We start from the raw sequence: 12,687 nt of genomic DNA, 5'->3' as shown, positions 1-12,687 counted from the left end.
AATAGTAAATTAGTAACAGTATTTTGGTAGTGCAGTACATCTATGTGTGAGCGTGTATGTGCATGCGAGAGAATGGGAGAGAGAGAGAGAGAGAGAGAGAGAGAGAGAGAATGGGGGGAGAGAGAGAGAAAGAATCACATGGATGTCATTGTCATCTTTTTTTTCTTCATGGAATTCAAGATCCTGACTGACTATGATCCAGCATCTCAATGTGAAATGCTGCCTGTATCCAATGTGAGATACAGTGATTCTGCATACATTCTCAATTACGTTACTTTGTTTGTTTGTTTGTTTGTTTTCCCAATACAGGTCAAGATAATGATTGTGTGCCGGTCATTAAAGTACGTCACAACACTATCTATAGAGTTTCACCAGGGAAACCACTGAGGATTAACTGTACTGTGGAGATCTGCAACAATGTACCACCACTGATGTCCTGGTACAGAGTTGAAAATATATCATCCACCATCATTAATAACAGCACTCACATTCACATGAAGTGGGAGCAAGAGACAAATTTAAGAGGATACTTTTATCTGTATTTTGACAACATAAATATAAGCAACTCCGGGCTATATCAGTGTCAAGGTGGAAGTTCTAAAAGTCATTTAATTGAAGTTTCAGTCTCTGGTAAGTATATCCATTTCCACACATCAAACTTTACATCTAAATTGTACTAGTCTGCCAAATGAAATTCCACTCTATATCACTGTAGAATAGACTAGATAAAGCAAAGCTATAGCTGGTTTCATTCAGCAGCGGGAAATTCCCTGTAACGTAAAAATTCCCTTAATTTTCGTAGTTATTTCTTAAGTCCTATCTATCAGTTAAATCCAACAGACGCAAGCCAAAGTGACAAAGTGTCAATGTTTCATGTATTCCAGATAGTGATGAGGTGACCACTGTTACATTAAGGAACAACACACCAAGTGCAACAGAAGGTTCTCACATTTTCTGACAGTCCTACTTCCCCTTGTTGCAGAATGTTATTTTTGCATTTTGCGTGATTAACGTACAGGGACGTGCTGGGCCCCTGATTCAGCCCGGGAAAAAGAGTTGGAGAGGCCCTCATCGTGCGCTATAGAGAGAGATCTCTCTCTCTATAGCGCTGCCTGCTGCTACTCAAAGATTTGCCATTTCAGATCATGACAAGTGACAAGCCAGTGGGCCAATTACATGAGTTATATTTCATCATTGTCGGGTGCAAACCTTGTATGTCCGAAACCGTTTGTTTTGTATTTATCATTTAAAAAATGATTTAAACTAGTGAAAACAGCCGATCTACAAGCACACAACACCTCGCACCGCGAGGCGTTGTGTGCTTGTAGATCTGCTGTTTTCACTACTTTTGTGCGAGGCCTTGTATGATGAAGCAGGGCTTTGCGTCGCGAAAAAAATAACAAATTTGAAACTTGGAGATACAAGGTTTCTGCCCGACAGTGACGATTTACTTTGTTGGCCGCCCAGCCCCCAAAATGGAATGAAGGCCGACATTTTAGTTATAATTTTTTCCTAATGGTCGGCCTGGACCGGCCGGGAATGAACCGGCCGTTCGGGAGTTGTCCCGCTTTTCCCAATGGCCAGCACGTCCCTGTTAACATATGCTTTGTTGTACAAATAAACCTAGTGTTTTCAGTACTTAGTTGAGTTTCAGGAAACACTGAATTGAATTCAATGTATTTCTTCTCATCACAGAATTCAGAGTAAATTCAGAGTCTATGGACATACCGTGGCATGTTGTTTATTCCGTGGCTGGCGTGGGGCTTGTCGCCATAGTGATAATTCTGTCTGTCCTATCAATACGACGTTGCAAAGGTAAGATGCTTCAAATCGGCCCAAGTCACACAAAGAGTCAGAACACACATTTATCATTATCTGTCACACGTGTGCTCTTTCAAGATATACAAGCATTATAAAGATCTGCACTGACTGTCTCATTACCTCCACCACAATTTATATTTGAATCCCCATCTGTTTGTCTGTGTCCAACATACAAAAGCCATGACCTGATTGCTATGACATTTGCTGTGCACATCAGGGACATGCTGGGCCCCTGATTCAGCCCGGGAAAAAGAGTTGTAGAGGCCCTCATTGTGCACTATAGTCAGAGAAAGATCTCTCTATAGCGCTGCTGCTACACAAAGATTTGCCATTTCAGATCATGACAAGTGACAAGCCAGTGGGCCAATTACTATGAGTTATATATTTGGTCATTGTCGGGTGGAAACCTTGTATGTCCAAAACCATTTAAAAAAGCACACAACGCCTCGCACCGCGAGGCGTTGTAGATCTGCTGTTTTCACTTTTTACTTTTGTGCGACGGCCTTGTATGATGAAGCAGGGCTTTGCTTTGCGAAAAAAGGTACACATTTGAAACTTGGAGATACAAGGTTTCTGCCCGACAATGACGATTTACTTTGTTGGCCGCCCAGCCCCCAAAATGGAACGACATTTTATTTTTTTCCTAATGGCCGGCCTGGACTGGCCGGGAATGAACCGGCCGTTCGGGAGTTGTCCCGCTTTTCCCAATGGACAGCACGTCCCTGGTGCACATTCATTCTCCCAAGAGGAAGAAACCCTCTGATGTTGGTGACCCTGTGACCTTTCCTATAGCACCACCATCAGGCCTGGATTTTTAGACTTTGGCTTTTCTGCACAATAGGACTTCATTCTGCATCTGCAGACACGATTGTGGTTCTGAAAATGATTACTGTACACCAAATGACAATGTGTTTTGTCCATCATGCAGGAAAACGAATGAAAAAGGAACAAACTGACACTCAGGTATCATAAAACATTTATATGTTTATTGTTTATGTGATTTAACGTAAAGCCACCTCGTTCAGTTTTCTGTTCCTTTGCTTTAAAGTCACCTCATTCAGTTCCTTTAAACCAGGGGTCGGCAAACTTAGGCACGGGTGCCGGCATAGGCGCCGAGTTTTGTCCCTGCCGCTGGGTGCCGAAGCATCGAGCGCTCCCCCCCCCCCCCCCCCCCCCCCCGCTAGCCCCCCCCCCCGTCGCAAAAAAAGGGCGTTTTTTTTCTCAAATGGATACTTTATTTACAGTTTGTCAATAGTACACTGGGTACATTTTTACAATGAAAGTTCAGCATGTTTCAACAGTTAAGCACCATAGTATCAAAGTGGCATCTTGCTGTACACTGCAATAAGTGAAGGCATAGCTACTGTATGCTGGCCTTTATTCTCTACCTGCCAGGTTAAAACAAAGGAACTATAGGCACTAATTCTCCGCCTCCCACACCAGCCCCCCCACTGGAATTTACCTGGCCGGTTTAAACAAAAGAATGATTAGGCAGACATGCAACTAGGCTGGGAGCGCTCCGCCTCCAGTTTCAACGTTGGTTTCTATTGCTCCCTCAGCCCCCCACCCATAGGAATGTGGGGGTGGGGGGCTGCCGGGCTGATGTTTTGTTTTCCCCACAAACAAAGCTGTGCGTGTTAATTTTTCGGGCTTGATCTTCCTGGGGGCTGCGGCCCCGCGGCTCACACAGAGGCGGCGTCATTGGGTGCCGGTGCCATGGCATTGGTCTGAAGGTTCATTGGTCTGAAGGTTCATTAGTCCGAAGGTTCATTAGTCCGAATTTGTTAAGAATACTATGCCTAACTCTAACCCTAACCCTAAACCTAACCTCAGTAACCCTAACTAAATTCGGACTAATGAACCTTCGGACTTATGGGCGGGTGCCAACCGGGTGCCAACATTGTCACAGGGGAGAGTGATCACTGGCACACTGGCAGAAGTGTGAGAGTATTTCTATTTTAAAATCTAATTGTTTTAAACATGGTCAGTTAAATTAAATCAGCTAATTAGATCCTGCACATAATTCTACATTCATTAAAACTCTGAACTTGGGAGGGAGTCAGGTATATACAGTAGGTGGGTTATTGAGTCTAATGATCATCATAACAATGTCCTGAGAATCAGAATATATCAGAATTTTTGATGGGGTGTGACTAGATCCATTTTTGATCTGTTTTCTTTCGTATGTTTGCAGTACACGTCCGTACCCATGTCCCACCAGCCGCCGCCGCCTCAACCCAGAATCCAACCTCACCCGAGACAAGGTCTCCCTCCCCGCGAGTCCTCGCCCGGCAGAGACCCTGCACGCACCTATGACAACGCCCCGCTTCGGCGAGCTTCCCAGCAGCAGGCAACACCCATGGCGACGGTAGGGATGGGACGATAAGCGATATTATCGTTTATTGAGATAAAAAACACTCACGATAATCGTATCGCGGAGATTTAATTTATCGTGACATCGGATCAATTCACCTTTTATTTCCAGGGTTCCCAAGGTCATGAAATTCCTGGAAATATTTTGAAATTAGATTTTTTTTTTCCAGTACTGGAAAAGTTTGGGAATTGATCAAGGGTCCTGGAAGGTCCTGGAAGGAACTATGCATTATCTTTGTTTATTGATTTTGTTAATACCTCTGAATTGACAAATTAAACATTGGCCAAATTGTCAAATATTAGAGGCAGAAATTGTGAAAATAGCTGATCTACATGCTCACAACGCCTCGCAACGCGAGGCGTTGTGAGCATGTAGATCGGCTATTTTCACAATAGAACCGTGTTATACAAAATTCCTCTGCTCTTAGTGCTGGTCAGGGTGGGGGGGTCCCCAGTTAAAACATGATTATTTGGGGGGTCACGGCCTGAAAAGGTTGAGAACCACTGGCATACACTACCTGTCTTTGGGCATTGCACATAGGAGTAAGTGACCTGTTATTGAGCTGAATTATTGTTATATAGTCCTGGAAATTGGGTTAAATATTCTGGAAAAGTTTTGGAAATTAATTGGTAAAAATTAGGGCTGGGATGCGATTAAAAAATGTAATCTAATTAATTACAGGCTCTGTGATTAATTAATCGCAATTAATCTCATTTTAATCGCACATCGATATTTGACCTGAGAAGCATTTTTTTTTTTAGTAAAACACATTTTGTTGTACGAGTGAATCAACAAGTGAGTTTTTTAAATCAAAATTTCGCATCCACTGGGCCAAGCAAAGCGCTCTTTTCGGCTACTTCTCCCTTTGCGTTTGTTGTCTCTTCTTGGTTGGTGCATTGCTATGATCGGTATGCCTGAAACTGAAGGTTCTCTGGTGCAAAAACTAGGTGCGATTAAAATGCGTTAATTTTTTTAATCGTGTTAATTTTCTGTAATTAATTAATCGCAATTAATCAGTTAAAGTCCCAGCCTTAGTAAAAATGTGTGGGAACTGGGAACCCTGTATTTCCCGAGCTTAAACCCACTCTTAAACCCACTCTATCAAATGTCTTTGCCAAAAAATGGACGATCTACAAGCAAATGGATAGTGGATTTTGATTATCGCGATAATATCATAAATCGTGATTTCTTTTGTCATAATAATCGTGATATGAAATTTTCATATCGTCCCATCCCTAGGCGACGGCCAGCATTCACCCAACAGCGTCAGGGGACCAAGACCACACCTACAGCACAGCGAGGAAGCAGGCACAGCGAGGGAAGAAGACATTAGCAAACGATGAACAGGAGAGCTCTCTGCTGTACGCCACGCTGAACCACCAGAGCCCAGGTGCGCGCGTGCAGCCCCCAAGGCCTACGGAGGAGACTTCAGAGTACGCAGCGATACGCGTGGGTTAATTCATGCTTTGTCCACTGACCACATCGCTCGCCAAAAAGAGGATTTCCAACTGAAAGAATGTGACGTGGTTGTGGTTTTCAGTTGGAAATGCTAACTTCCTCTACACAGAATTTCACACTTTAAGGGTTAGTTCACCCCCAAAATTTCTATCGATTACTCACCCTATGGAGACTTGAATTCATTCATATTTTTTGGTTTTGTCGCATTCCTAAGCCAATAATTTGAGGACACTATTTGTGTCTCCATAGGGAACAAAGCAGGCTCTTAGCGTCTCCATAGGGAACCACTTTACTTCTGGTCATCAAATTATTAGCTTAGGAATGCGACAAAAACAAACCATGAATTCATGTCTCCATGGGGTGAGTAATCGATTAAAAATTGTATTTCTTGGGTGAACTATCCCTTTAATGTTTGTAAGACATTTGACAGTTACCTTGGGTCAAAGGTTTTCTCCTTGAGCCGTAATTCACAACAAGTTGTCTCAAGACACACAGAGAGACCACATGTTGCTCTATATAAAAGCAAGGATCAACTCTCTTAATGGGAAGAAACCTTTGGCAGAATCAGGCGTGCAGCCATCTGCCTTGAATGTATATTATATTATATTGTTGTGTATGTGCTTGTACGTGTACTGTGCTTTGGAAATGAGTTGATCGTTGACAATGAAACTGTGCCTGTACTGTATTGTTACAATGACAATAAGCTATTCTATTCTATTCTATTCTATTCTATATCAATTAACACCCAATGCTGTTATACACATGTTATTCTGAATGAAAATGTTTGTTTACATTATGTTTTGTTAAATAGATTTTTATAGCAGTTTGTGATTTTATTTAAAGGTACTTCACTTAATAATACAGTACACTTCATTTTAACACCTACGTATGCAGGCTTGTGTGCACTCCAGACAGTGTTTAAGTTGCTTGATTCAGTATTTAGATAGCCTATTTGACACCTCCTCCTGCAGGATTCAACTTCAAACAGCTGACACTGCCTGCTTCCGATGACTGATATTGTCCTTCTAATGCAGGGGTTTTCAAAGTGGGTGACGGGGCACCCTGGGGTGCCGACCGTGATGGCAGTCCAGGGGTGCCGCAAGATAATTTGATAATATTTGGAATTTATTTGGACACTTAAAACAATATTTATTATCATTTTAAACTTGAAGTACAACGTTATTTTCAGTCAGTTCTAACCAAAATGACTATTATCTCAACGTTTTCCTCGCAACATAATCACTAAAATATCGTCACAGTCGGGCAGAAAACGTATATCTCCAAGTTTCAAATGTACGTCTTTTGCCCTGCTTCATCATGCTGTCGCACAAAACTAGTGAAAACAGCCGATCTACAAGTACACAACGCCTCGCGATGCGAGGCGTTGTGTGCTTGTAGATCTGCTGTTTTCACTAGTTTAGTACATTTTATAGATGATAAATACAAAACGAACAGTTTTGGACACACAAGGTTTCCACCCGACAACGACGATATGCTATAAATACTGTATGTATAAGGTGCTGGGAGTGAAAAAATATTGATTGGGTGCCCTGAGATAGTTTGAGAACCCCTGCTGTATATAACACTGATTCTGTCGATTTGTGCAATCAACTATTATTGTTTGTGCTTTATCCATAGTTGTTTGATCACTGTGTTATGAAATGAATGTGTTTCTATTGATGACCACTTTATTATTTATTCCAGTAAATCACTTTGCTTCACTTAAAACCCTCCTGCGGTTCACATGTGCTACATTTCTTACGTCTATGTTTTCACACCAGGATGAATCTTGGGAGTGTTCTGCTCTGCAAAAAAACCAAACCCACTTGTTCCACTTCCTGTATGAAACTTGTATCGTACTGTAGAAAGTTGTCTGTGCGTGTTGCACACGTTGTACCTGTGACTTCTCACAAGGGTTGGGTGTGCTGTTAAAAAAAAGAAAAAGAAAAAAAGAGGATGTGATACATACATACATACGTCAAATAAAAGCATTGTTCTGCAAAAAGTCTAAGTGATGACTGACGGAAACAAAAAGATTGGACAAACTGCATGTCCTATGAACAATAATAGTCAGGGAATTTTAGCAGAATACCTGTCAAAGCTGGGAATAAATTTGTTACCAAGTGATTTCTTCACCAATGTGTTTGTAAAGGTGTCTACTAACATATCTAACAAAGATTGAAATTCAACATCCCTAGGAGAATCTTTGACAGCTAGGGTAATTCTGGGTCTCATTCACTTACACTCTACTATAAGGCCCAAGGAATGTTTTTCGTGCAAAACAAATGCTTGCAATGGATTCAGAATTATTAAAAACACCTAGTTAGATCCCTCACATGCTACTTAAAGCATATTTTTTGGGAGTAATTTTTTCCCTTATAGTATAGTGTATACTGTATAGTAAGTGAATGAGACCCAGAATTACCCTAGCTGTCAAAGACTTTCCTAGGGATGTTGAATTTCAATCTTTGTTAGATATGTTACTAGACACCTTTACGAACACATTGGTGAAGAAATCGTTTGGTAAGGAATTTATTCCCAGGGTTTTATTAAAATTCCCTGACTATGAACATAACCTGAAATTGAAGAATTGAACTGTGCAAAGGGGATTTATTTGTACTGTGTGAACAGTGTACAGGGCAGTGGGTAAAGGTGCACAAACCCAAAAGCCAGTGCTATGCTCCTTGTACAGTATGGCCCGTTTTGGTATTTCCAACCACAAGTGGTGCAGGCGTTGATTCCAGCAGTACAGGTGTGACGTGCAGTACAGATTCAGATTAGTAGTTAGACTGTGCATCCTGTTTCGGTCTAATTAATCACCACAAAAGTGCAGCCATCACAGGAGGATAAGGCAAGCAGTTACAACCCGCATAGCCGTGCATGAGGAGGGTCGCACTGCCAAATTATCGTCACTGTCGGGCAGAAACCTTGTATCTCCAAGTTTCAAATGTGTATGTTTTTTCATAAAGTAAAGCCCTGCTTCATCATACAAGACTGTCGCACAAGGCTAGTGAAAACAGCAGATCTACAAGCACACAACGCCTCGCACCGCGAGGCGTTGTGTGCTTGTAGATCGGCTGTTTTCACTAGTTTAAATCGTTTTTTAAAATGATAAAAACTAAACAAACGGTTTTGGACATACAAGGTTTCCACCCGACAACGACGTTATTGAATCTGTGTTTTTGTTTTTAGCAATTTTTCTCAATTTAGACAAGATAGCACAGACAGAAAAAAACAGAGTATGGGGACATTCAAGTGTGTGTGTGTGTGTGTGTGTGTGTGTGTGTGTGTGTGTGTGTGCACGTGCGTGCGTGCGTGTGAGCGAGAGAGGGGTATGTGTGATATGCCAGGCAGATGAGACAGGCAGTGGGGATTACCGTTTTCAAACCTTGTTATCGTTCTTCTTCCTGGCCTCCTCGTTCATAAACGTGATTGTCTGGGGAAAATAGCTATTCCACAGGCTACAAACAGTGGCCTTGTGGTTGCGGAGCCCTTTCCCAAGTGGCAGCATCTGAAATAGTCTGTGGTTGGGATGGCTAGGGTCTTTGACATATTGGACCCTGATATTTTGAATGGTAGAAAGGCTGAGAGAGCCAAGAACAAGGCACAGCCTTCTGGAGGCACAGAGAAAGGGTGCAGGTGAGATTCCATCCCAGGCCGGCCAACACATGTAGCCTAAAGCAAAGTGGTTTTCAGATAGTACAACATCAATGTGAATGGCTTCTGACTGATCTCTTAAAGGAGTAATTCACCCCCAAAATGCCTTTTTTTTAAATAATTATTCACGCCATGGAGACTTATATATTTTTGTATTTGTCACATTCCCAAGGCAAAAAAAAGATTTAGTAAATGTACCCATCCGGAATCAATGGGCATACATTTATTGTAATCAAATTTGAGTCTTAAAAAACAAAAAATATTATTGAACTCAAGTCTCCATGGCATCATGTGCTGACCAAACAAGACATAATAAGGCATTAGATCAGATGGCTGTTTGGCTCAGTCAGACAGTCAGGGAGACAGACAGACAGAGAAACAGACAGGCAGAGAGAGAGAGACGCACAGCAGCAGGAAACTCTGTTGTTTTGGTTCCTCTGAAGGCCAGCTCTTTCTCGTTTCACACCATTCTAACAGAAACACAACAATCTCTTAGTGAAACCTGCACCTCATCGCCAGGCATGGAGCGATCCAAAACTCTTGCGACCGCATTCCTTTATTACTTGAGGACTCACTCTAATAGTGCACATTAACAAAGCATTTCAGAAGAGGCAAACATAATACATTATAGCCTATTATTTAAGGTCACAATGCGTCGTGTTGTAAAGCGGTGTGGGCTTGTATATCTGCTATTCTTTTCCAAATGTTTGCCTAGTACTGAACAACATTCAGAGAATATGGATGCTAGCTAGGATTCATGTGGATTGTGGACGTGCTTAAATTGTCAGCTCAACGACTAGGGTGCTACTGTACATTAATGCAGTGGTGCTCAACCTGTGGGTCCGGACCCCCAGGGGGGTCCCCAAATTATTTTGGGGGGTCCCCATATGATTAACTTAATGTGCAACATTCTTTTCTCTCTCAACAGTAAACAAACCAACATTTGGTTTAAGTGTATAGAGGGTATCTGCACATTTCTAAAGTGACAATTTAAGGACTTAATACCTTTAATACCTCTAAAATAACAAATTAAACATTGGCCAAATTGTCAAAGAGGTAGAAATTTTGATAATAGCAGATCTACATGCTCACAACGCCTCGCGTTGCGAGGCGTTGTGAGCATGTAGGTCTGCTATTTTCACAATAGAACCGTGTTATACAAAATGTAATGCCTCAACTCTTAGTGCTCGTCAGGGTGGGGGTGAACCCAGTTAAAATATGATTATTTTGGGGGTCGCGGCCTGAAAAGGTTGAGAACCACTGACTGCATTAATGTAACAGGCATGCAGTAAGACAAAAGATTACATTGGAGAAGGTGGAGTCGAGTGGGTGAAAACAGGAAGTGGATGTACAGTGCCTCGTGGCACGCAACAGCAGGGTGGTCTGTGGTAAGGTCAGGGGCGTCACAAGGAGGGGGGAAGTGGGACTGAGTTACTAGGGCCCAAGGTGGAGGGGCCTTCATTATTGAAAAAGTGGTGAAAATGTGTGCAAATCTTTGAATATATGTATTTCTTAAGCTTACATTTGTAGCTCAAATTTTGCTTCTGGGGGGTCCCTGGAATTAAAATTTTTGAAATGGGGGTCCGCAGCCAAATACAGATCATTTTGGGGGTCCTTCACATGAAAAGGTTTGAGCACCACTGACATAGAAACATAAGTTTTTCAAAAGACCTAGAAGGATTTGAAACATTCAAAGACTTGCACAAGTTTTCACGATCTACAAGCTTGCAGCGCGGCACTCGGTGCCGCGCTGCAAGCTTGTAGATCTGCTATTTTTCAGTAGTTAAAGCACAAAATGTGAGTGAATCCTTGCACCCAGGGCCCAGAATTTGGTGCGACACCCCTTGGTGGTCTGTGGTAACCTACTACACTGAAAACACACACACACACACACACACACACACACACACACACACACACACACACACACACACACACACACACACACACACACACGCACGCACACACACACACACACACACACACACACACACACACACACACAAACACACACACACACACACACACACACACACACACACACACACACACACACACACACTTCAGAAAAGTAAGTCGTACATTACAGGAATTCACACATAAAAGCAAAGCACATCTGTGGTAAGAGGGAGGAATACATTATGTATGCACGAATGGTGATAGTTTCAGATGCGTTTTGAGTTTCCTGACGTTTAATCTACCACTTGTCCTTTACCAGGGCGCTGGAAAAGAAAGGTGTTTTTCTAAAGGGGGAGATTTCTTAAAAAAAAACACAGTTTAATTTAAATCCACCACCATTGTCACTATGATGTGTCAGTATGTGTTGATTTGGAAAGTTACATTCTGTAAGTTTGTCTGTATTGTCTAACAGGATACAAGATATAAATATGTTAACATTGTGTAAATATGAACTGAGACATTCCCCAAAACAGAAGAACCACAGCTTTAATTAGCACAACAACAGTGTGGTGGTATGCCACAGTAGGATATATACTGCCATCTAGTGTCAACCTCATTCAATATTACCTACTACTAGCCTGATGTTATCACAAACTCCACCAAATATTAAGTATTATAACGTATTACATAAGTTGTAATTAACACTTCAGCATCATATGGACATCCTTTCCAAATCAGAAAGGTATCCTCCCGGTGTCCTGCAATGAATACTTTCTTTTTTTCTCTCTCTCTAATAATTCTTATCCCACGATTTTGTAACCCATTTTTCACCCAGTGTCAATTGCCTATGTAATCCTGGGCTCTGCTCTCCCTCTGCGTGCCTGGGGAGACAACGGACTGACCTCATGCTTCCTTCTATGCACGAGGAGTCCAAGTTGCTTCTTTTCACCTGACAGAGGGGATTTCCCTGGTTTGGACATAGCGCGTGGAAGGAACACGTTATTCCAACCAGTTTGTTTCCCCTACATCAGGCGCCCCGGCTGGCCAGGGGGAGGCATTATTGAGACCAGAATTACTGCATGTTTTTGTGAGGGTATCAACCCTAGGAGACATGGGGAGAACATGCAAACTCCACACAGAAAGGCCCTATCGCCAACCCCACCTAGGGTGTGGGCGCTGATGACGCGGAGGGAGGAACACGCCCCCCAGTGCCCACAGCGTCCCCCGGCAGGAATCGAACCCAGGACCGTCTAGCTGTGAGGCGAAGCGCCGCTAACCACTGCGCACCGTGCCCCCATGAATACTTTCTACACAGTAAAATCCTCAGTGATAACATTTGTAACTCGGAGACGGAGAGTGTACAAATGTTGGCCTATACACTCAGTGACCAGGTCAAACTAGCACTCAATCAGAGTTAAATTAAGACGTAAAGAGTTTACTGTCGTTGTTAGAGAAGGGCAGGGAATTGATGAAAATAT

General features: G+C 42.4%; 1 protein-coding gene across 1 annotated transcript; it reads left to right on the top strand.

Moving 5' to 3' along the window:
* Positions 1-1,705: 1,705 nt before the first annotated feature.
* On the top strand, positions 1,706-6,188 carry LOC308280570 (uncharacterized protein). Its single transcript, XM_080720895.1, has 4 exons — positions 1,706-1,815; positions 2,750-2,784; positions 4,016-4,189; positions 5,435-6,188. The coding sequence occupies exons 1-4, from the start codon at positions 1,719-1,721 to the stop codon at positions 5,651-5,653; spliced, it is 525 nt and encodes a 174-aa protein (XP_080577021.1). The 5' UTR covers positions 1,706-1,718; the 3' UTR covers positions 5,654-6,188.
* The last annotated feature ends 6,499 nt before the right edge of the window (positions 6,189-12,687 follow it).

The sequence above is a fragment of the Nannobrachium achirus genome (assembly GCF_963921795.1).
Source record: "Nannobrachium achirus genome assembly, chromosome: 24".
Classification (NCBI taxonomy): Eukaryota; Metazoa; Chordata; class Actinopteri; order Myctophiformes; family Myctophidae; genus Nannobrachium; species Nannobrachium achirus.
The sequence above is the reverse complement of the archived record's forward strand: the minus strand, read 5'-3'. Positions and strand labels throughout refer to the sequence as shown.